The sequence below is a fragment of the Fundulus heteroclitus genome, chromosome 4, assembly GCF_011125445.2.
Source record: "Fundulus heteroclitus isolate FHET01 chromosome 4, MU-UCD_Fhet_4.1, whole genome shotgun sequence".
NCBI classification, from domain to species: Eukaryota; Metazoa; Chordata; class Actinopteri; order Cyprinodontiformes; family Fundulidae; genus Fundulus; species Fundulus heteroclitus.
Window position 1 is genome coordinate 15,205,907 of NC_046364.1, and position 25,952 is coordinate 15,231,858.

Consider the following 25,952-nt stretch of genomic DNA (forward strand, 5'->3'; position numbering starts at 1 on the left):
GAAAGATGCGGTGGAAGCTGTGTTGACACGCTTGCTAATAAATCTTTCGTTAAGAGAGAGGAGGATGTATTGAGCGAGGTGAAGAAAATGGCAATTAGATAAATTAATGAAGAAATGAATTTATTTAGACACAATTTGTGCATTAAAAATTTTTTAATTCTCTGTAAGCTAAAGTCTGTTAATGTTGTTAATATTTTTATGCTGTTTTATCATTATTGCAAAATTTATTTTCTCATAATAATAAAAAAAAAGTTTCTCGGCTGGCCTGGGAGCGCCTTGGGATTCCCCCGGAGGAGCTGGCCCAAGTGGCTGGGGAGAGGGACGTCTGGGCCTCCCTACTGATGCTGCTACCCCCGCGACCAGACCCCGGATAAGCGGAAGACGATGGATGGATGGATTAATTGCTTGAAAAAGGGTTTGTTTTGTTTTTGAGCTTCACAAGGTGACTGTGATGTAAAAATCGATTGTTCATGTATTCCATTCAGTTTAAAGATCAGTGAAATATTTACTCATTTTCATGTTTATAAAGAAAATTTTCTGTATCTCATTCTTTCAAAAACCAACGACAGGTCAGGAGTGGCGGCTCTTGGTGTGGACCCAAGTGCAGACAGGCAAAGCAGAAGCAAGAGGGTGAGTTGAGAAATTTCATTAAATAAAAAGAAAAAGTTAGCTGAAGAACAAGGCGTGGCAAAATGTGGATCAGACAGGTTTGGCATGGAAAGCCTGTGAGGAGTGAATGTAACATCAGTATTTAAAGAAGAGGGAACAGGTGGCCGACATGAATTAGATGCACAGATCTGCTGGATTCAATAAGCTGATTGGATGGTTTCTATGGCTGACCCTTCATTTACACAGACTTCATCGTCCATGTGTACTCCGCTCCGTCACAAATAAGAGCCATTCTAGTCAATGTGGTGTTTCCCACAGGCTCGGTTGAGCTGCGGCATGACGGAGAACCCTCTTCTGTTGTCTGTCCAAAATACAGATCAAGTCTATTTTTCAAGGATGATGGAGCAAAACACATAATTTTCTAAAAACCAGATGAGCCAAACAGAAAGTCAGATACAGAAGTGTAAAGGGGATCTGGTATATTTAAAAAAAAAGAAGGGGGATGCATGAAAGTATCCCGTTTGGATTGCCGAAGGGCAAATTTTGCGATGACTTAGTCCGAGTGCCGGTGGCGTGAGGGTGAGAGACCGAGACAAACATGAATGGAGCCATCTGCAATAGGGTCTGTTCCTCTTCCCATCAACGTTCTCCAGCTTAGTCTAGAGGATCCCAAGCTATTCCAGGTTAAGTAGGGATAGATCCTCCAGTGAGTTTCAAGGCTCCTCAGGGAGGGACTTACCCAAAAGATCTCCAAAGGGCCTAAACCGTATCAAGTGCTTCGATGTCTGAGCTCCCCCTTAATGACAGAGCTCCTTCCAACATGTCTAAGGTGAAGTTCTGCGGATATACTGATTATGAATAAAGCTGTTTGCAATCGGTATATTTCCCATTTGGGCAGAGACATTCTAAAAAAAAACTTTGATGAAGGCAGTTAATATCCCCTATTATGTTTGCCCCATCGTTGTCGAGGTTGTGATGTTACACTGAGACCTGTCAAAAGTGGTGTTGATCATGATGTAAGCCTGAAAAAAGTACTGTTTGAGTAACAGCACGAGTCCTCTCTCTCTGTCTCTCTGAGGGCATTTTAACAAGTTGCTGACAAGAAAAATGATAATGATGTGTCTGTCAGGAAGCAGTACTAGGTAAATTTGTCATGATGGCAGATGAATGATTGCCTGGTATCATCCTGTGGCCAAACCATGAATTCCCCTCCTGAATATTTTAACACCCACCCACACACACATACTCAAAGTCGGGCTGGCTAAAATCACTCAACGCTACTTCAAGTAGGTAACTCACACCCTTTCTCAGGTTTTCCTTCACCGTTCATTGACATTATGTCGTTTATTCAGCCTGGGAGGATCGAAGTCATTATAGTAACCTTTACATAGCGTAAAATACCCCACAGTGACTATTCCTTTAAATATATGGCATGGATGCTATAATCACTCTTTCCTTTAAGAATAGCTTTATATATATATATAAGGTTCACCTAAGGCCATTACTGTCCAGAACAAGAGCACAATTTTACTTTCTATTTAGGTGATGCTTCTAAAAGCTAAAGCTTGAATTTTGGCATCAGGATGTATATGTCATTATTATTGTGGATGTGTTTGTTTCTGTTTTATTTTTTAAAAAGACATGGACTCCTGCATGTTTGGGATGGGATGTCATCCCTTCTTTGTCGATTGCTGTGATGCCTCATCTATTCTTAATCTGCTCTAACACTGCATATGGCGAGTGCTGTGTTCTGCTTCCAAATCTATTCTCCTCTATGTGTTGTGCAATGGCAGATTGGGTTTGTGCTGCATTGAGCTGCACGCAGCACAAGGGCGAACATAAGGTGCGTGCACACTGTGCTGAACTTTGAATAATTTTAACTCAGTGCAGCACTCCGTGACAACACCTCGACACATCTAATCAGTTGGAATCACTCACACAAACTTTTTGGAGCTTGTGTATTTGTGTACAGTAGACGTGGTGTGCTATGGGAGTCTGGTGTGCTGACCTTCATCAAAAATACTCAAATTTCCAAGAAATGGGGCAGAAGAATAAAGCATTAAAAGAACAATTTCTGAATCTAAAACATCTAATTGCTTTATTTTAAAAACAGAAACACAACATTATTGCTACTGCTGCTACAATTGCATGCTGATATAATATGGTTATCATTTTTGCTTGTTTACACTGTTTGGATTTTGATGCACAGATGCTAAAAAAGAGAGCAGTCAGAGTACAGATAATGGCTTAAAATCAGTAAGATATTGCATACACTCATGATTTATTTAGATCACCGGCAGCAAAATATAATTTGAAAATCAAATTTGAAATCCTATTTCAGTATTACAGTGTATTTGAAACTGTATTTAAATAGATTTGCAGGGTACTAAATGTATATATTCATGACTTATTGCTCAGAATATTATTTACTTTTTTTGGTTTTCTACTTCTTGAAAAAAATAGTTTGGGGTCTAAAAAACTTAAATCGGTTAACACAAAGGTAAACAGTTTATTGTATACTGTTTATCGCAAGGTAATTTTGCATCTTGTTGGCAAAATATTGTTTTTTAAATCAACTTCTTTGCCTTATAACTTTAGTCAACTTATTAATTTTATACATTTTAATAAAAACATTTAAATAACTTTTCACACCCTCGTTAACTCTTGATTAAGAACACAAGGCGGTACGCTGAGAAATAATAAAACAACTGACACAGTCCAATTCTCAAGTTATTCCTTTTTCCAAGTTCTGGTATTGTAAAAAAAAAAAAAAAAGGGGGGGGGATTACAATACCAAAACTTCAAACAACTCTCAGGCCTAAATCCAAAGTGAGAATTCCACAAAAGCCCAATGCAAAAAATTATAAGAAAACAGCTATAGATACACCATATATTTTCCTTGTTGATACACATGCAGACTTACACACTCATAATACAGTAGATGTGTTACCCTGTAGTATCAACAGTTTTGTTGCATATTTTTGCTGCTGGTGTTGTCTTTATCCTTGTTTTCCCTCTTACCCTCTGCACCTGTCATGTCTGGCGTCGGTTTTTCCACAATACCTTAACAGCAATAAAATAGATTCAAGATTTCTTTAATAGTCTCCCTTGGGAGAAATTCTTTCTGCATTTCTGCACAACATACACTCCATCCATCCATCCATCAATTTTCTGACACACTTATCCCTGCTGGGGTCACGAGGGGTGCTGGTGCCTATCTCCAGCTGTCAACAAAAACTCCACATATTAAATATTACAATGTACAAGTTACATGATGTATGGTGTGAATGTAATACTTTTGAGAAATAATTAGGGCTGCCACTGCCACTATTAATTTGATTTACTAAATTAAGTTATTTTTTAAGTTTGAGTTAATTTATCAACTCACTTTTTAATTAATTAATTATTCTAAATGTTATTTCTTCAAATAAAAACAGTTTTATTGATTTGTACAAAATGTTTTCATATTTACATGGCATAAAATAAAAAATAAACAGTTTTGCACTTCAAAGTATGAATGATAAAGTGCCACCTCCAGAATCATATTAATGAATACAATTAAGCTCTCAACATTTATGTATGTACAAATAACAAGCCTTTCCATTCCATAATGTTAAATATGACACTGAATTAAAATAAAACCAACTAAAAAGTTCTCTGTTGATTCAAAAATCATCTCCAATTGAAATAAAATATTTTTATTATAAGCTTTAGTTCAAATGAAACAGAGTAACTTGTAATTACTTAGCATTCACTGTTTATGTGTTATTTAAGAAATATTGAATGTTTTTTTTTTTTCAGATATTCACATTATCTGCACGATTAAATGTGTTTATAAAAGGGCGAAGTAAATTTTTTTTGGGCATCAATAAATTAGAGTAATTTTTGTGGCTCATCCGCAGCCCCTGGGTTGATATCTGCTGGTCTCCTGCATACAATGATTGTGAAATACAAATAAAATAGATAAAATATAGTAACCGACTAATAGAGATTATAATACTTCACTAAATAGAAATGTTTAAGTCCTTTTTGAAAAGCTGCCTGTGGATTGTGGTTCAACAGTGTCACGGAGGGCATTTCACAGACAAGGACCAACGGTGTAGAAAACTCTGTCCTCGATGGTATTCAGTGTGGTTCTGGGTACATTAAGCAGGTTTGAGAGAATGAAACAGATGGAGCATGTTGTGGTTTGTGGGGTAAGAAGTTGTTTGTGGTAGGAAGGTACGTGCACTGACGATTGAGGAGAGAGCTTTTGTATTTAATCCTGGTGGAGATGTGGAGCCAGTAAAGAGAGTGAAGAATGGGTTCATTGTATTCACATTTCTGCACTCTCATCAGGATGGTAGCTGCAACGTTTGGGACCTTTGGGAGCCACTGAAGACTCTTGCTAGAGATCCCAAAAAGCAGTGCATTACAATAGCCAAGTGTGGAGTAGACAGAGGAAAGCGTGGATCTGTTTTTTCTGCATCTGGAAGGGTCAGTGTGGAGTTAGATAGAAGGAGATAGAAAGAAATCCTGAAGAAGTGGTTTACATGCGGGTCCGTTGGTATGGTGAAGGCGATAAAGCAGGCCAGCTGTATCAAATGCAGCAGAGGGGTCAAGGAGAAGGAGGAAAGAGGGAGAGCAAACATCCACTGTCTTGATAAGGTCATTTATGACTTTTACCAGAGCTGTTTCAGTGCTGTGGGCAGAGCGGAAATCAGATTGAAATTTGTCTATACACGAATTGGGAGTATATAGACTGGTGACCTGTCCGGGATTTACCCCGCCTCTCGCCCATTGACAGCTAGAGATAGACACCAGCACCCCTTGCGACGCCAGCAGGGATAAGCATGTGGGAAAATGGATGGATGGATGGATGGATGATGGATTGAATTGGGAGATTGAAGATGGGTCGGTAATTTCATAGGACACCAGGCTCATGTGTGTTCTTTTTTTTTTTTGAGCAGTGGTCTGATCATGGCTTTTTTAGGCAGGAGGGACATAACCAGTTTGACACGAGTGGTTTACAACCAGAGTGATGAGGGGGACAAAGGGGGATATGAATGCTTTCACCAAAACAGTTAGGAAAGGCTCAAGGGAACAGGTGAATGGTTTCATTGTTTGACAATGTTCTGTACCTCTTCCAGGGACACTTAACATATGCAGTTTAGGTGGTATTTAAGGCTGGTAAGAGCATATTCTGACAGATTGATGTGGGCAGAGGGGCCAGAAACAACAGAAAGATTTGAAAGACATTATTTGAGGAACTTTGTGTTAGTTCTTTGGTGTCCAGAGTAAATTTGTTTGTGGTAGGTGAAACCAAAGGCTTTGAAGCTGCACTCAAGATCAGTTCCAGCTGTATTAATTTTCCATAGTGCGTATGCAAACCAGGGTGTTGAATGGGTTGAAGGTAACTGTTTCATAGAGGCATGGACATCAAGAACGCTGCTCAGCTGGGTGTCAATAATAGTAATAGTAATAGTCCAATGCTTTATCAGCAGATACAAACTGGGTTGAAAAATGCTGAAGGTCTGCTGCCACTTTGTCATGGTTGATGTTTTTGCTTCTGGAAAAAAATTGCCATTTGGGCTAAAAGCAAAAAGATGAAGATGATAATGTCATGAAAATTACTTTATGATCAGACACACCCAGGCCATAAACCAGAAAGCTGGTTGGAGGAGCTTCAAATGACTAGATCAAGAGTGTTCCCCTTACTGGGAGAAGGGTTTTGACCAGATGTCTAACTAAAGTAGTCCAGTAACGTATGGGGTGTGGGGTGCAACATTTATCAACTTCGTCCATCCTTTTCCACTCACTGAGAAGAGAGTTACACTGTGTGGAACTCTCTACATAAATCCCTCCATGAGCTACAACTGGTTCAGAATTCAGCTGCTCACATTATTACCAAAACCCCCTCATTTCATTACATAACCCTAATCCTACAGCAGCTCCACTGGCTCCCACTTCGATTCAGAATATAATTCAAAATTGTTCTGTACACATTCAAGGCCATCCACAACCTCGTTCCCCCTGCCTTTCTGATCTCCTTCACGTCGCTACTCCTTCCCGCACCATTAGATCTTCCTCTTCCGTTCCCTTCACTGTTCCTTCCCGCCTCAGCACCGTGGGGAGCAGAGCTTTCTTCAGCTCTGCTTCCAAACTCTCAAATTCTCTCCCTCCACACAGTCACAATACTGACACCCTATACCAATTCAAGTCTAAACTCAAAAGCCAGCTGTTCAAAAGTGCATACTCTCTGTGATGGCCGGTTCACTGTAACTTTTATTGTTTGCTGTTTTATCTAAATTGTTCTGTTTGTTCTGTACAGTGTCCTTGAGTGCTGTGAAAGGGGCTTTCAAATAAAATGTATTATTATTACTATTCACGTCCCCCAAAATTATGACAGTAATCCATGCCTTTGTTACCACTCTACTGGATTACTGTAATGCACTCTATCTAGGGGTCAGTGTTACATCCAAGATATAAAATGTTATTTAACTTATTTAACTGTAGCCTACAGCACTTTCTTTCTATGTTGGTTGAGTGATTCATGAAGACAGTTGGATTGGATTTGATGTGGCATGAAATATACATTATTTAAATCAAATGAGTTGATTTAACTGTTTCGTTCTGAAATATATGTTCTTATCTGGTTTGTGTTTTTCTATCAATGAGAACTTTCTAACAATGTAAACACCTCGTAGACAAATTGCAGTAGTGGTTGCAGCAGCAGCAGTAGTAACGTTAGAAGCAGGCAGTACATGGCTTTGTTAAAAATAATTTCTTGGTCATTGTTGATCTCACAGTTAAGAACAGCCACTCAGTCATGCTGTTATCACGCAATTCAGTTTATCCTTTGAGGTGTACATTTCTATTTAACCACAATGTACCTGCTCTGCATGCTAGATTACGCACAAGAGGCACAAACAAATTCTGCATTTATTTCAGGGTCTCTTCATCGTGGCAAACGCCAACAAGTAATTGAAATAAATACTGCAGCTGCTTTTTCAAGCTTTAATCACAACATTTTCTAATTCTTTACTAGGTACTTTGAACGTTTTAAAATAAGTAATCCCTTTGATAACTAAACCTAATCAAAAAGACTGATAAGATAAGGTGGAATAGTTTGCCTTGCTAATCAGTGTGTTTTGATATGGCTGATCTTAGGCATTTCAAATGAATAAATACAATGAGTATAGCATCTTTCCGTTGCACGTCCTCTCATGTCCTGGTGGGTTCTTCTCTGCAAAGTAACTATACCAGCTATGTCAAGCACACATATAAAAGACCCCGTTTTCAACAACACCACAAGTCTCCCCAACAGCACTACAACTTTGTTTCACAGAAAGGAGAAGACATATAATGTGATTCATTGAAATTATTTCAACTTAAAATGATGCTAAAAGCACACAACAAAAAAAAAACTCAGAAATGAATTTGCTTAAAAGTCAGAGGCAGAAATCCCCCCCTGTTTTCATCAGCTAAGTTGCATCTATGATATTTAAGTACATTCCCAAAATAATACTGTAACTCAGAAACAGGGTTTCGGTTGCAGCAAGCACAACAAGATAACAGCAGCACCTAACTCCACACATAGAAAGCTTAAAAAAGTGTGAAATCCTTTAGTTATCCACATCTTGACTCTAGATTATCACGTCACCTTCTTCTCTCACCTGCATTTGTCTGCCAAATCACCTCTCTCAGTTAAATTGACTTCATTGTTTTCTTCAGTCTCTGTCAGATTCAGCTGATATCCTTTCAGGCAGCCTGTTCTCTGTCAGGTTTTTCTTTTTTTGCACAGCTCATTTTTCTCCCTTCCATTGGATTTATGTTTTATATTTTGAGTTGCATATCCTGTCATGTAAGAGCTCTTGATATTGCATTGCTCCATAAAAGATTCCATCACATGCCAGCCTTCCTCTTGCGTGTTTATTTCAATGTTGGTTCCTTCTCCACATTGGATTTTTATTTTTTTAGTTGGCCATGTGTGGAGCGGGAAACGTTTCCCGTGCATGTTCATTTAAGTGTAGACTGACAGCTGTGTGGGAGAGATCTGAGCATGACATAGTACGTTGCTATAGCACTAATAATTACAATGTTCAAAGCAAAGAGATTAGTTTGTGAAGCAAAACAACTCTTTCATTTAGTAATATAAGTTTTGTTCTTATTTGATTATTTGGAGCCCAGAAGAAAATATGTTAAGAGCTAAATTATCAATATTTCCCCATGGAAATATAGTCAGCAGAACGAGATGTGCACATATATGATCTTTTATTATTACCAGTTGAATGAGACAAGGCACATAGATCTTTAGAACAGAGGGAAAACACTGTAGGTGTTTTTAAAAGGGTTAGAACATTTAAGCAGCTTTCTAAAACCCTGTTAGCCAGTGTAGGACTAGAGAAGACAGTCCAGCAACTCTGATGGCACAAAAATATTGCTTCATCAGAGCAATATTTGAAAGTTGAATGAAAAAAAAATATTAAATGGGGGAAAAAAATAAACAAATTCCTTAGGGCTCTTAGTTTAGGCAAACATTTAAGGCAGAGTGGTTACGTTTTTACACTCAGTTACTATGTATGCTAACTGTCCCTGGGTACCTGTAAGATTTGCCTCAGTTATTTTAAAGGTGCAGTGTCTTGTTACACTTCAAACTCAGTTTATGTATATTGTGCTGTATAATGTGTAAAGAAATATGCTTGAAGTTGTTGAATTTATATTTTCATATAAATATAATGCTTAATATGCTTTAAAGGGCCAATATCATGCAAAATAAACTTTTTTGCACTTTTAACCATGCTATAATGCTATTTCTTCATCAAACTCATGTCCAAAGTGGCATTTTGCTTGATTTTTGCATGTCTGAGTCATCCTCCTGAATTTTGCTTTGTAAGCAGCAGCCCCTTGCTGTCCTGTAAAACAAGTGGGCATCACCGGTCTACATAGAGCGGTTATTACCCGCCCCCTCCAGGAAGCACTTGCCTTGACTGCACCATCCCTGCCCACAAACAAAACGGCCACTTTCTCCGATCAACGAGCGGTGATGTGAGGCATCGTGCCATCATTTCTGCCCAAAGTTGAGAAAAAGTGGATCTTTTGGCACATAATCTGCACAGTGACAGCAACGGTTCTTTTTTTAGTCATAGATATTATCTAAGTCAGGAAAATGTGTTTTCGGCTTTTGAATTCATCAAGACATAAATAGGTGTAAACCATCAATAATTCAGGTGGATTTACCGGCCTAATGTATATTGCATTATTTTTGTCGAATTACAAAGTGAAATGAAAAAAGCAACAACATTCTCCTCATTGTTATCATTATTTACATTTGAGCACAGGCCAAGTTCTTTGGTAAATGATAACAGAGGTCATAAAAATACAAAAGCTTTGTATTTTATTCAATCTTCTCCAAAATGTGATGATTTAAGAGATGACAATGACAGACAGTGTACAAGCTCAATCTATAACTTTCTATTATGTAAAGATATGCTTCAGTGGTGAGAAGTGACCTGTGATGCGTGTGGAGGTTGTCTGTGAAAGGGAAATCAATAATCCCTCTGAACCGCGTTATAAGCAAATCGAAATTCTTTAGCAACTGATAATGAATACAAAACATCAGCTGACACCAAAATCTACTTTTTACAGGTAATAAAACTATTATCAAACCTCACATTTAAACCTGTGAAGCTTTTGACAACCAGTTTTTCTGTAAATGCCGAATACCCATTATATAAAATACACAAAATAAACAACTTTTTTTTTTCTAAATCTCAAAGGTGTTTTGGTAAAACCATTTTTCCCATTCCTTTGCAGTTTTTCCCATCACTATCAGACACATCCCCCCTTCGTTGCAATAGATTTGCTACTTCAACGCCAAACAAGACACTAACTTTTTAACACATGTCATGAAGCTGTGAGACATCTCATTCAGTGCGCAAGGACCCGTGTTGATCTGAGACTTCAGACTTGCCATCGAGGAGAACAAACGGTAAGTTATCTGACGACTTTTCAAATGACAGACCCTGTCACCAAACAGCCAAAAGCTTGGAAGTGCACTTAACTTGACACACAGTCTTCAGGGATCTGTGTTAAAAAAACGTTGCCCTATTTAAAAAAAAAAAGCGGCAGTGTGGGTGGGAGGATGAGATTGGGGTACATAACAAATAAAGCACTGGTCTACAAAGGATCCAGAGGGAGCACTCTATGTGCATCCCTGGTATCCATTTAACGGGAGGGCTTACAGCAGCCAGCTACTTACGGCTGAAGTGAAGTGCTATATTACTCACCAAGCTCAGCTGGAAACGCTATAGAAAATGTGTTTGCCTAGGATCTGCTCTCCTTTATCAATCCCAAACAGCAGGGACCAGAGCTTTAAACACCATGCCAGGGTTCCAGCAATAGCAAACATTTCAGACAGCAAAAAAAGGAAATGCTTGCACAAATAAGATTTCAGTTTTGTTTCTGCAAATCCTCTAAAGCTGAATTCAACAGAGAACATCGTCCCGTTTCCCTACGTGACTACAGTATACAGACGTAAAAACATGCACACGTTAAAGTAAAAGCTCAAGTTAGCAAACACACAAACAAACAGTCATACAACGAAGAAACAGAGAAACAGGCAGAAGTGCAATTCATTTGAATCTCACCAATGAACAGGTTCCACTCTGCATCCAGATCCTCCTGGTTTGCGAGACAGCCCCTCATAACATTGTAACAGTAATTGTGACAGGGCTTCAGCTCAGGCATGCCACGACAGTACGGACAGTACAGCATCTGGGTCAAGGCTTTGACGCAAGCTGGCACTACGTTCACCTGCAAAGCATACACAAGCTCTTTGTTAGGACTCAATCGATCATTTTAGGACACTTGCTGTAAAAAAAAAAAAACTGTTAAAGTTATAAAATAACACCAGATACCGGACAAGTTTTGGATAGTTTGGTTTTGAGCTTCAGACAAATATCCCCACATTTTAACAGATGATCTTCCTAAGCTTGAAAAGTGACAACCAACTAGATAAACTCTGTGACAATCCTGGCTTTATAACTCTGTCCGTTTCAACTCTTTGTGAAAGCTGTGCCTTTTGTTGCCAATGCATCAGCTTTAGTGAAAGTGACAGGTTTCTCACATCTGCTTCCTGTTAGGTGCTGATGCACAGCAGAGAGTGCATCTGATAATTGGCCTGCCATCCTCTGTGTTCATGCTTGACTTTAGATTTTGTCCAACACACTCTAGAGACTGTTGTATGCACACAAGCACGTGCAGGCTCAGTCAACGAAGGAACACACAGCTACCCTCTAAATGTGTAGTACTGTTGAAAAGTATTTGCCCTCAACATATTTCTTCTGCTTCTTTTGCAATTTTTCTGTCAACTTAAATGTTTGAGACTAAAACTGATTATTGCATTGGACAAAGATCTATCCACCCACCCGCTTAAGTTTGCAGGGTTGCGGGGGCCTGGTGCCTATCGCCAACGTTCACTGGCCGAGTGGCGGGTTACACACTGGACTGTTTGCCAGTGCATCACAGGGTAATATACAGACAGACAGGACAGACAACCATGCACACACACACACACACAAGGGAAATCTAGAGTAACCACTTAACCTAACAATTATGTTTTTGGACTGTGGGAGGAAGCTGGAGTACCCGTAAGAAAATGACGCAGCTCCTTCTTCCTGTTCAAACATGAGCACTGAGCTCAGCCGAGACAAGTGAGACCTGCAGTTCTTTAGATGTTGTGGTTGTTTTGTGTCATCCTCGATCACTTTTTGATAATCTCTTGGAGTAGTTGCTATTTGGCCTCTCCTGGGGAGATACTTCAACTTTGTAGAGATTGAGGCACAATGTGTTGCTTTTTGAGATCTGTAAATTTTCTCATGTTGCCAATCAGGTTCTCTTTAAAATATCTTTTTTGTTTTTACACAACGGGCGCTAATCTGGCCTACGTGTGACTACGGAAGTAGAACTACAAATCTTTTCTACTACTAATCTCAGTTAATTCATGATTAAATAATAAGGATACATATTATTTTTTTAACATTGGCCCATGTTGATTCACTCTAAGAAGAGAGTGCAGCTCCAACTTAAATTAACTGTTTCAATTGGTAACAAGTAATTGAATTAAGTATACCAAACTTAATCTATTTGCAATGGCTTAACATGACATCTTAGAAGCTAAATAAATTAAGTTGGATCAACTTAATTAGATTACCTGTTACCAATTGAAGCAATTAATTTCAGTTGGAAAGTGATTTACATACATTCTAGCTTTCAATGCTATGTTAAAATAAATCGTCATTTGAAAACTGCTTTTTGTATTTACCTAGGTTATATCCTCTATCTGATCATCCGAAACATTTAATCGTGACCATAAAGCAAAAACGAAAGAAATCTGTTAGGTGGAAAATCCTGGCAGTTTAACAAATAAAAATATTGGGGCATATTGTAAAAAATGTTTGAGGCTGTGTTCATCCAAGAGAAGCACATTTTAAAAGATCAGGTCAAATCCTGTTTATAAACACATCATGTCCATGTGAAATTAAATATGTCTACAAACTGTGCACACGTGTAAGGTTTTCTTTCTTTTTATATTACGACCGCTTGAGTTTTGGTTTTTTGGTGTTAAAAAATGAAATACAACAGATGCAAACACAAACATCACAAAGCCTAGTCATATAAATAAAGCACAAATAAAAGAAGAAACACAGATAGATAAAAGCAAACTGAATAACAAAACCCACGTTAGTGCTCTTTTGCAGCTCCATGGCAACATCTGAGGCTCTGCGGTGACACTACATCCAACCTGATCCTTCCATTCTCTCTTTTTTTAACATTTCACTTTGTCTTTGATTTTACTAATGCAATGACCAGACCGCCTGTACGCACATATGTTTGCCTGATAGGAGGGAAACATTTTTTTGGGACGAGACGAGATAAGGCCGAGACAGAGGGAAAGATAAAGGAAAGAGAGAAGCGAGCTGTTAATGCATTGGCTTTCATTGCTTCTTGGCACCAAGGAACAGGGATCAAATGAAGCATCTTTAACATTTGCAATCTGTCCCCGACATCATGCGGTGTCTTGTATGAAGGCCATTAAGCTCAGCTGCTGGCTGTCAATTCCATCACTGCATGTCATCTACTGGTTTGTGGTCTTGTAAATTGTTTATATCGCTCTGGGAGCGCTGTTAACATATGGGTTATTTGCCACAAACAGGTTTTTTTTAAACGAACCAAAATGCCAATACCCGATTCATGAAGCAGGTTTCAGAGGTAGATGCTGCACACTAATAAAATCCCATGATATAAAGTTTTTAATGGTTGTAATACAACTGGTTTGATTTAGGAAATACTAAACAGATAAACATACGGTAACAAAAAGCAAACTAACTCAGTTAAAAAGTTGCCGCTTCCAAGATCTCCAATAATGATGTTATATTTGAATAAAACATTGCAAACTATTGACTAAATAACTACAAGTTTGCTCTGTGCTTTTAAAAAAAGGGGTTACAATTTTTCAAAATTACACTTGAAAAAGGAAAAACTTAAATGAAATGCTTCAATTGGTAACAAGTAACTGAATTAAGTTTACCTAACTTAATTTATTTACAATGGTTAACTTGACATTGACAAAATAAAATAAGTTGGATACAATTAATTCAGTTACTTGGTACCAATTGAAGCAATTCAATATTTTTTTTCTTTTTAGAGTGCACGCTCTAAAAAGAGAATGAGGAAACAACTTAAAATAATTGATTCACTTGGTAACAAATAATTGAAATAACTTTATCCAACTTATTTCATTTAGTTCACAAGTTGCCAATTAAAAAAAATTATATATAATTAATATATAATTAATTAATATAAATTACGTAATTCAATGTATTTAAGATGTTTCCGGTTTCTCTTTTTAAAGTGTAGCTCTTACCCAACTTCGCATGAATATTGTTTTTTATTACCTTTGCCCATTTTTTCAAACCTAAGTTTAATTCTATTTTCCCTCTTTTGCCATCATCTGGGTTGGGTTATTGGCTTTTGTATTTGTATTTGAGTTCTCACTTGGTATGCACTTTGAATTTAAATTTCCTGGAGTACTTGGCCTATGGCCCCTTTGGTTATCAAACTTCCAATTTTAATCCGTCTTCCTAGATCCTGCCTTCTGCCTGTACTTCAGCCCTTCAGTCAACATTGCTAGTGACATGGTGTACGGCAATTTCTTTCTGACATTACTCACACCGTGCAAAGCAGTGCCCCAGTGGCATTGACTGGACATGCAAATGAGCAGAAGAAAACTTGCTTGGGGTGCGACTGAAGAATTACCTTTTTAAGACATATCGCCAATTCCAAAAGTTGTGGTGCAGCCCCAAAATCCAGCAAAACTCTATTAAATTCCGTTTTAAAATGAGGGGCATCTGGGAATATAACAACTGTGGCTCCAGTAACCACTTGTTATGAAGTGTTAGCTGGATCTAGCCAGAGAGAGAGCAAACTTACAGCAAATAGGAGCTAAACGTCAACCCTGCAACTGTCTCATGGTTGTTTAAATCTTACAAAATGCAAAACCTTTTAAAATGAATAAGGATAAATGTTTAGTAAAGGGTTTAGTAAAACTATGCTATAAAAGACAGTGCCAGATTCTACCAATGTTGTTTAATTTTTAAATGTCAAAAGATAAAGCATTATTATCTCCTACCCTCAAATCCTTTAGAGGCACATCACTTAGAAGAACAGTACATCTATTTAGTAAGTGAGAATAAACAGAGATAATAATTCCACATGATCACTGTTATTGCAGTCCGTTTAGGCCTTTAGACCACTAACTTCACATGAAAGCACATCCTAATGACAAAATATTAAATATTCAGTCATTAAAAACCATGTTGGAAAATTATTTGCAATACATTTTACGACAAAATTTACAATTTACCATTTGACATTGAACAACTTAAACAAATAAACACATTTAATCAGTGCTACTGTTGGTTCTATTACTAAACTACATGACAATCTTCTACCACACAATATAGCAGACAAAAAGTAAAGAGAAAATTTTAAACATCCATAAAATGGGTTATCCACTATGTAGTCTGCCATATAGTACACAAGCAGACAATTCTAATACAGCTTTAGGTTTTAGCTCTCATCCTTTCACTGTCAATGAATAGCTATGATTTAATTTCTACATTTTTCGATTCACAGCCTGGATGTAGAGAAAGAAAATGGACAGAACACACAGACAGGAGACAGGCTGTAGAAAAAGCCAAAGACAGTGCCAACAATGTAGAAAAAAACAAACACCAAGACAACAGAGAGACAGACTCAGATTAAACAGACGGAGAGAGAAAAAAATGGACAAGACACTCACAGACAAACAGAAGGAACAGGCAGGTGCTGTCGCCGCATTTGGAGAGACCAACAGAAGCAAAGGCATGCCAATCACCATGTTTGCTTTGGAGAAAACAAGAGTTTAAACTTTCAAATACACACTCTACGATTTCTTTTAGATTCACTTTAATGCGCAACACAGAGGATTATTAAAGCAAAGAATGCAGAGTTACTTTCATTACTTTTACAGTCATCTTCAGAGATGACCTGTATCCTCCTTCCAAATTAATCTTTAGATATACATTTCATGCAAAGAATGCCATATTTTCCAACTTTCCACAAATTCACAAATCAGGGACTTCCACACCATCCCTGTGAATATCGGCCGATAGTTTGTCTTTATTCTACATAGATGACTAAATACATGCAGGTTAAAAATATAAATTCACCAGCTACTGAAATCTTCCACTGAATAATTTTTATTAAAATGTGTTTTCTATAGTGACAGGGGAAATTCATTTCAATTGGTTTTGTCTATTTGTTTTATCTGGACAAGGAAATGAGACAATAAATAACAGCTACAGGGTGCAATTTCAGATTTTTTTTGTTTGTTTTATTTGGACTTTTTACAATAAATCTTCTGACAACTTTAAAAGGGGCAGTGTGTAAGTCTAATAATGATTGCATCAAAAATGAAAGTGCTCTCATGGCTTAGAATAACTACTTTATAAATACATAGCAGGTGGTGCACCCAATGGAAGACAACATGTTGTGCCATGTTACAGGCCAAATAAGTGACTTCAGGTTCAGAAACAAGGCCAAAAAACCACAACCCAGACTCACATAATTCACAAGCGAATTTAGAAAAAAACAAGCCTAAAGTCCCTTATAATAAGCAGATTTAAAAACTACCAAAAACCACTTCACTCGATGACTGTAGCTATTAGCTAGTAGCTTGGTACCAAGTACACAGTGGACATATTTGTTGACATTGTCAAATTTATGTGATTTGCACCATTGTTCTGTATTAGCTATTACAAGCTTAATGGCGAGGTCATTTGTAATTCATTTAGCGCACCACTTGATGGGTTTAAATCCTACATACTGAGTCTTTAAGAAAAAAGAAAGTATTCTGTGAAATAATTTCATAGATTCGTCTTGTCAATTCTGAACATCATCAACTTTGATGATCAACTTTCTTAGAAAGACCTTAGGAGTACCAGAACAACTAAACAACTGGTTTTACTTTAAGAGTAGTTACACATGCCTTCTATTCTTTCAGAGTGGTGGGCTGCAAAATACATTTCATACTGAAAATGGGTCAGGGACTAATTACCCTTAAGCTTTTTCAGTTAAAGGAATAGCTTTAGGGACGAGTTTCCTAACACTTTTATCTTCAAGTTGTTGTTGTTATTTTGTTAATAATTTCACTTACTGTGCCCAGCAGTCACTGGTTGCTATAAATAAAGGTTAATCTGATAATCTTGTTAACATTTATTTACAGTTAAAGTGGAGGGAATATGGCCCAGCAGGGTTAGGGAATGCCTGCAAGCAAGGTTTCACAGATCCACAAATAAAGGCGCAAATTGACTCAGCTAATGCTTAAGTAATGTGATAACTCCACAAGGTGTTTGTAAAGTTTGTTCTGATCAAGAGAATCTGCATTTTGCTGCCTTTAGAAAAAATATTCAATGTCACCTTTGTGGAGAGCTAAGTATCTATGAAAAATAAATAAAAGAGTCAAAAAACCATATTTAAATTTAAAGCCTCTAAATATTAATTAGGGAGTGCAATTTCTTAAGCAACAAAAATTACAGCAAATAGTTTGATTTTTTTAATTAAAGATAGATTTCACTTTTTTTCTGTGGTTTTCAATATTGCAGAATTTCCTCTGTTTTAAGTTATAGTGATAATGGCCAATAGTCTTTGTGTAATCCTAGCAAACAATGGTTTGCTAGGATTCATTTTGATGGATGACGGAGCAAAACACGTCAACTTGTAAACACCAGATAAGTCAGACAGGAAGTCACACACACAGTAAGTATAACGCAAATATTATATGTATATTATATTTTCATATACATATAATATTCATATATATTATATTATATGGAATATTATATTTCAAACTAAAGGGGGAGGGTGGCAAGGCTGTCTAGATGCATGAATGGTTCCTACTTGCATCAAGTTTGGAATGCAGCATGGCACATTGTAATGGATGACAGAGCGTATAAGGCATGTAGTCAGTGTGACAAAATGGACAGAATGGCAACACAGAGGATCTAAATACAAGTGAGAGAAAAAAAAACACAAACAGCTGTGGATCATGGCATATATACAAAACAGAGAGAGACAAACTGACAAATAAATGAATAATGTGCCTTGCAAAAATATTTATACTTCTTGAACTTTTTCATGTTTGCTCATTTTACAGGCATATAAAACCTAAAACATTCAATTCAATTTTATTTATATATAGCACCAATTCACATCTCAAGGCACTTTATAAAGTCAAACTCAATCATATTATCCAGACAGATATGTCAAAAAGTTTCCAATCTAGGCAAACCAAGCAAATTGCATCAAATCTTGAAAAGCAACATTCACTCCTCATGAAAGAGCGTAGAGCCACATTGAACAGTCGTCTGCATTGTCCATGGATTTGCAGCAATCCCTCATACTGAGCAAGCATGAAGCGACGGTGGAAAGAAAAACTCCCCTTTAACAGGGAGGAAAAACCTCCAACAGAACTAGGCTTAATGTGGACGGTCATTTGCCTCGATCGACTGGGGGTTAGAGAAGACAGAGCAGAGACACAAAGAAGCACACATTGATCCAGGAATCCTTTCTTTGTTAGAGGGTATTGGCAGATGATCTACCTCCATGGATGGATACAAATAAAATAATACAAATATTTTCCATTTTTCTTTACAAATAAAATCTGAAAAATATGCCATGCATTTGTTGTCAGCTCCCCTTCAACTCTGACCATCTAAATAAAATCCAGTGTAACCAACTTTCTTCAGAAGTCACCTAAATATAGTCCACGGTGTGTATTCTAAGGCCTCAGAGGTAAGGTAGAGAACATCAGTGAACAGTAATGCCAAGAACAAAAGAACAACCTGAAAAATCAGGGATAACAGTTTGGGGAAGTTTAAGGTAACTATGGTTAAATCATAAAGTAATATCCCAAGCTTTGAACCACTCATGGACTAGCATCCAATCCATCATTTAAAAATGAAAAGACTTTGGCACAATTACATACCTATTTAGTTTAGAGTGTATTGCTTTAATCAAAAAGTTGGCAAGAGGAGCATTAATAAAGGTTTTATCAAAAAAGGATCATAGTAACTCTGAAGGAACAACAAAGATCTTAGGCTCGGGTGGGTGAACATGTGCACAGTGACTACAAATTGTAGTCAAAACTAAAATCTGGCCGTTACAAAGGATGAACAAAAACAGTGATTGTTGTAAAAAAGCAACACTGTCCAGTCTGCAGTTTGTCACAGTCATGCAGAGGAAACAACATGTGGAAGATGACCCTCCGGTCACCAGAGCTGAACTTTTCTTGGCCTATATGCAAAACATTATCTCTGGCAGAAAACTAACACTTCAAATCACTCTGATTACATCAACCCCATTGGGAAACATGTTGATGGTAGGATCAAACTGTGTGGATCCCCTTCTTTTAGCAGGGACAGTGGAGCTGGTAAAAGCTGGTGGGAAGATGGTTGCAAATAAATATAGAGCAATACTAAAAGAAAGAACTGTTAAGAGGCCTCAAAAGACTTGAGACTGGAGCAGAAGTTCACCCTTCAGCATATTCATTTGTTAAAAAACACCAAGTAAAGGTCCAAACCTAATGAGACTCCGAGAAATCTGGCAAGACTTGAACGTTAAAGTTGATTACTTACTTTTCATTTATGTCATTTACTGAGCTTAAGTTATTTTGTCAAGAGAAATTGGAAAAAGTGCAACGTTGGTACAGACATAATCTAAAAGACATGCAGCTATCGCTGAAAGGTGGTTCTACACAGTACTGACTCGTGGGACAAATGCCCACTTTGCCTATCAGATTTATTTTATCTGTTCAACCATGTATCATTTTCGTGGACAACTATGCATTTTATACAACACATTGAAATTTGTGGCTGTACCATGGCAAAATGTGAAACAGTTCAATCAATATCAATGTTTTTTCCCAGCACTCTGTGACAAAAAAGGTATGATATGGCATATTCAAATATCTACTCTTTCAGAAAAAACAACTTCAAAAAAAGTCTGGGCAATAATACAGCAACCATCAAGCAGTTCTGATTAGAGGCTGCAGTAAGGAGCCATTATACTCAGAATTTCACCATCGGGCGTATCAAAGACAACCAAATAATTGTTGGAAAAAACTGTTTTATGTTTTGATAAAAGCCAACTCCAGAAGACACTGTTGGATGGTATCACCTTGTCTCTCTGACAAGGTGCTGTCATGTGCATATGGTGTGAACTCCCTTTAGGCGCAACAGAGTGGGAAGCGCACAGAGATTGGAAATTGCTTTGTGCCACCAAGTAATGAAGTTGTGAGAAATGACAATGACTTTGTAAGCTACCAAGGCCAATCAGGGGGGAACAGTGGCGGGACAGAGAGTCTGTTGTTAAAGAATTGTCTCAATAGTTCTGTCATAATTATTATGACAGGTTGCATTGCATCACACTGATTGGACAAGTGTGTAAGACTTTATCGCTACCTCACCGTCTGCACTCCATTCCACAGCCATTAGTGTCAATAGCAATATGAGAAATATGTCACCATGCAAATAAGACTACCATCTGCCTCCAAAAGAAACATGTGTCTGTTTTACAAACTACTGAATGAAATTTCAACTCACGCCTTAAAAACACATTGTAGTTTTTAAAAAAGGGACTCTGGTTATTATATGTATTTTACACAGATATATACATGTACGTTTATATATATAATATATAATATATTAATAATACATATATATGTATGTGTGTGTGTGTGTATACAACTACTAGATTGAAAAGATCAAACATTTAGTTTTGATAATGAATTCCATACCTAATCATAAAAAAAAAAGCCTTTAATTAGGGCAAACATTTTTTTGAGAGAAACAGAGACATTTTAGAACGCACTCTACTTTTACCAAATTGAAATCTCCGGAAATGTACTATTTTCTTTGATCAGAACAGTGACCCGACCCTCACCAAGTAATTGTAGGTGTCTAAACATAGCCATGACTTTATCAGAAGGGTGCCAGAGCAGAAAATGCTCCTGTGCATTTCGGCGGAAGGCGCTAACAGATACCCGGCATTGTTTATCTGCTGAAACAAAAGCTGGTGTGTGATAGGTGCTATCATTTTGTTTATCTGTTGGCAAGTGGGAATTTAATAAAACTTGGAGGAAGTGGTGTGGGACATCTCCAAAGAAACAAAACTGCAGTCTAGTGTTAATTTAAATCCTTTTCTTTAAGATTATGAAATTTATCCTTTGGATTCCAGAGCTGAACTACCAATATAATAGTTGTCCAAACTGTTTATGGACACATTTTAAGGTGATATTTTTTACAAAAAAATGCTAAATATGTTATATATGGGCATTCTGTCCCAGAAGTATGGTGCTGCGCACTCTTCCTCCTGCCCATATATGGAAGACGCTGTGACAAAGCACAGCTGGTTGTTAGCGAGACAGGTAATCAGCCTTTACATTTAAAAGCAGTTAGATCGCTGAGGAGATAAGATCCTAGGCTGATTCCTGCAAAGGTATGTCTATCATTGAGCGTGAGGTCGGTCTAGAATTATTTCTGATCCCTCCTCTTGATTATTGCAGGTAACACATTTTTAGAGTGACTTACAGAGTGCTGTGGACTGGTTTTACTTTAGAGAAGGTAAAGGCAGTTTCTTATTACCTGGCTACTTAAGGTGCTGGGTTAGCCCTCTGCATGGTTTTAAACAAAAGGACATATGATGTCCATGGGTCCTAAGCTTTTTTTTATTTAGATTGAGGAGACTAGTGGAAGGGGAGCTTTTCTTTTCTGTGTTGTATTCACCAGGGCTTGTGGTGTGAGTGTGTTTTTGTTGGGGGACACTTAGGTGCATTTAGTTGTATTTGTGGGTTTTTTTTTCTTATTTTTCCTCCTCAAATCTGTAAAAGATCATGACCAGCATGTAAGGAGATTTAAACAGTCTGTGCTGCGGCCATCGCGTGTATAATTGCGCACATGAACTGAGGCTTTTCTGAATCAAACAGACTGATCAGCGGCCATTAAGGTGGTTCTACCTCTGAACGCACGCTGTAATGAAGTTATGGCAAAATATAAAACTATACTTGAATGCAGGAAACCCAGCGCTCCAAGTGCTCTTCAAACTGGAATATTTGGACAGCTAGACCTTTCAGCAGGAAAGGGAAGTACACATCAAGGGACAGGCAACTTTGCAGCACTTGATCGGTTTTCTAAAGTAGAAATGAATCTGCCTTGGAAAAATTTGAGGAATGTTAGATGAAGTGTGTGGCTCTTTAAAACTGGGTTTAGTTTGATGTTGTATTGCTTGATGAACTGAGATAGATACGAGCTAATCCAGCACATCAAACATCTGCCTGTTAAATACACATTTTTTGCAAGCCGGCTATTTTGCAAGCTAAGACACATACTACACAACATACAGTGGCTTGAAAAGTATTCATACCCCTTGGACTTTTCCACATTTTGTCCAACACATTTTCACTCCCATCTCGTCAAAAGTTGACACTCTGTCAAACGCCCTGCACGTCAGATACTGACACGACAGGGTTCTTGTCATATATTGACGCACATGGTGCATGACAGCTTGCAGACATTGTGTCACATGACACGCACGAGACCAGCGACGAAACCTTTAGCCTACAATGTTGCTGTTGGTAGCTTTAGTAGTGTATGATAACATGTATCCTAGTGTTTGTTTAGGTTTAGGGGTTAGGGTAGGGTAGGTTCACAGTTTGCAGTTCATGTAAAATTTTTATGAGCGCCTGCAACAACCTCTCATGCACCCTGCGTGTCAATAAATGATGAGAGGGGTGCCTCCGTCGTGTAAGTATCTGACATGCAGGGGGCTGGTTCAAGAGTCAACTTTTGACAAGTTGGGAGTGAGACTGACTTGTTTTGTCACATTACAACCACAAACATAAATATATTTTATTGGAGTTTTATGTGAAAAAACAAAAAACAAAAAATGGTATACATTTGTGAAGTGGAATAAACATTCTATATGGTTTAAAAAATATTTTACAAATAAAAAACTGAAAAGTGTAGTGTGCCAAAGTATTCAGCTCCCTGCCTTCAGAAGTTATCTGATGATTGCTAATGACTGAATAGAGTTCACAATAATAATTTCTATTTTTGAAATGAAAGGTGTTTTCAACACATAAACAAATACATATTTTATTAGACTTAATGAAGGGTTGGAGGGTAACTTTACTTAATTTGTGCTTTGGATGAATTTAATTAAAATAATAATAATAAAAAGCTATCATTGAGTTTACAGAAAAATGCATAATGCATGTTTGCAGAGAGGAAAGGCAGATAGTAAAATACAAATTCAGCACAATGAGTCATAGACAGGGCAATGGATGCCATGTACTATGTCACCTGAAATTACAGACAGTCTGTAAATTTTGATTAAGCCTAGCCCTTTTTGTGCTTCTATGCGAACTTCGGTGTGTCTCAGTTCACCATCTTAAGTGTAAGATGCAGCCAAGAGAGTTCCAGAGGGGCCACACTAAAATCATCTGCTGTCAAATCAATAACTGCCTGAGACTGACATATTATTCCACATGTGAGCAGCTGTTCCTCAATAAAACAACACAGTGGTACTTGGCAGGCCCCTGCACACCCCACCAGTCAGCTCAAGTGTCTCTATTTGCACAGGTTCAGGGACTGCCCGTTGATCTACCCTGACATGCACCATGTAATGTAGGTCTGGTGCATGGGTTGGGACTGTTTCTTTAATTCACCAAGACAAGTGCAAACACGTTAAAAGCCAAGCATGCACTGTGCTATGCCTAGGCACTCTCTACCACAAGCAAGCCATCTTCTCTAGTGGGTCACAGGGCCATCATACACTGCATTGTTATCCATCTGCTGTGGTGTCTCCTGGATTAAAGCGTAGCACTCACCCTATGTCCATCTGACTCTAGAGGTCTGCAGCCCAGCCTGAATGTCAGCGGCAAATACGTCTCCCATGGCTGCCAGGAAAGCCCTGGACAAATGTCACAACACCAGCACTGACAGCTTCCTCTAAGTGGTTGTTAAATAAAGATGTGGTGCCATACACTTTAAATCAAGGTGCAAAAAATGAATTCATCAGAGTGCAGTAGGCAGTCTCAGTCAGATGATCTGACATATTTTCACAAGTGAAAAAGTCAGATGGGAAAGAAATACTTTCATGTTATATTTTTCTCAATTTCTGACAATTTCTCATCTTATTTCTTTGGTTCAAAAAAGTCCTCCCACTCAGTATCAAGCTGACTGAATCTGCAACTTTCTGAGTTAGCACAGAATCTAGCTTATACCATATTGAGGAGTATGGAACACATTTTTTTTTCTTTTATTATCATTTCATATCATTTTCTTCAATTCCAGACCACATGCTGTCTTTCATTTTTCGCGAACATCCTGCAGTTCACCACAGATCAAAATCTTTTAATTAAAAAGGACATCTTTGGCGCAGCACATTTCCCGATGACGTGCCAACCTTTTCGAGCCAGTTGCCATCTGCCATCACAGCAATGTGGCTGAGGCCTTATCCCCTGCAAGCTGTGTGAGCTGTGAGCCAGCGAGAGACAAGTAGGCAGTCGAAGAGAGAGACAGAGAAAGTGAGAGGAGTTTCTCTGGTGCATCTGTATCAGTGGGCCCAAGGTGACAAACATGAACTATGCCGCAGGTCATTTTAATCTGCCCTGAAGAAAATCTGGCAAAAAAGCTGTTCAATTGCCAACTGTGATCGTAACAAATATTTTCTTTTCAAATCTCACGATCTACTAGACTGTATAAGAGCAAGTTTGAAACATCTATTTGATATATTAAGATCAAATTACTTTAACTACTAGCAGAAAACCATTGTTATCGTTATCTTTCACCATTGTTAAACCAGAAGTAGTGATATTTTCCAAAATGAAGATATTTCCTTAAAGAGATCAAGCATCTTTAAAATGATAACATTTAATAATTTTAAATAGATAGATATTTTTAAGTGCATTATAAATTACTTGCTTGCTCTGTCTGCCCCTGTGAGTCAGTAAAGAGGAGTGTTGAAGAAGCCAGTTCTGGTTTGTGTTGGTGTGGGGCGATATATCAATGTGTGATAGCTATTCTCTTCAAACACAGAGTGCTACTCAGAGACATACCTGTTGAAGCTGTCATTGAAACAAAAATGTAATATTTGTTTTGCAAATTGCTTGGGTACAAGAAACACCAAAGGTAAACTGCAGAGCTTCTCACAGCTCCTGTCAAAATTACTGTAAACTGCAGTGGGTGGGCAGTTGTCTACAGAAAAGAGAAAAACAAGTCAAGTGCCTGCAGAGTCAATAGCGTTCCAATGAACGCGTTCATGAGCTGAGCTTGTATTTTGGAGAACTTTGGACGGAACAATGATGTTTTTTTAAGCAATGTAAAGAAAACGCAGCTCAGTGTGATGTAATTTACCAGCGCTCTGTTTGGGGGTGTATGAAACATTTACACTGGCATGAAGGTGCAAATTTTGAATGTTTCGTGGAGAAAGAGCCACAGGACATTCCCTCAAGGCAGGAGCTGAGTTTCTGCTGATTGCTGTGTGCACTCATGGGCAGCTGAGACACAGTTTAGCTTTGTGAGGATCTATATGAGTAAATTAGTATATAACAAATCGATTGAAATAATTGAAGATTTTTTTTTCTGCTAATGCACTTGAACCAGAATCAGGATTTTATTAAAAAGGAACATCATGGTGGGTTGACTCCCTTCTGACCAAAATCATATACATGCTGTCTGAATTTATTCTTATTTTATCCAAAA

General features: G+C 37.8%; 1 protein-coding gene across 2 annotated transcripts in view; it reads right to left on the minus strand.

Annotated features, from left to right (window-relative positions):
* Nucleotides 1-25,952, minus strand: part of gpc6a (glypican 6a) — a 207,245-nt gene that overhangs the window by 78,047 nt on the left and 103,246 nt on the right. For both annotated transcript variants that reach the window (XM_036136143.1, XM_021309614.2), the window contains exon 5: nt 11,238-11,403. In XM_036136143.1, the coding sequence (XP_035992036.1) occupies nt 11,238-11,403 (166 nt within the window). The remainder of the gene's footprint in view (nt 1-11,237; nt 11,404-25,952) is intronic.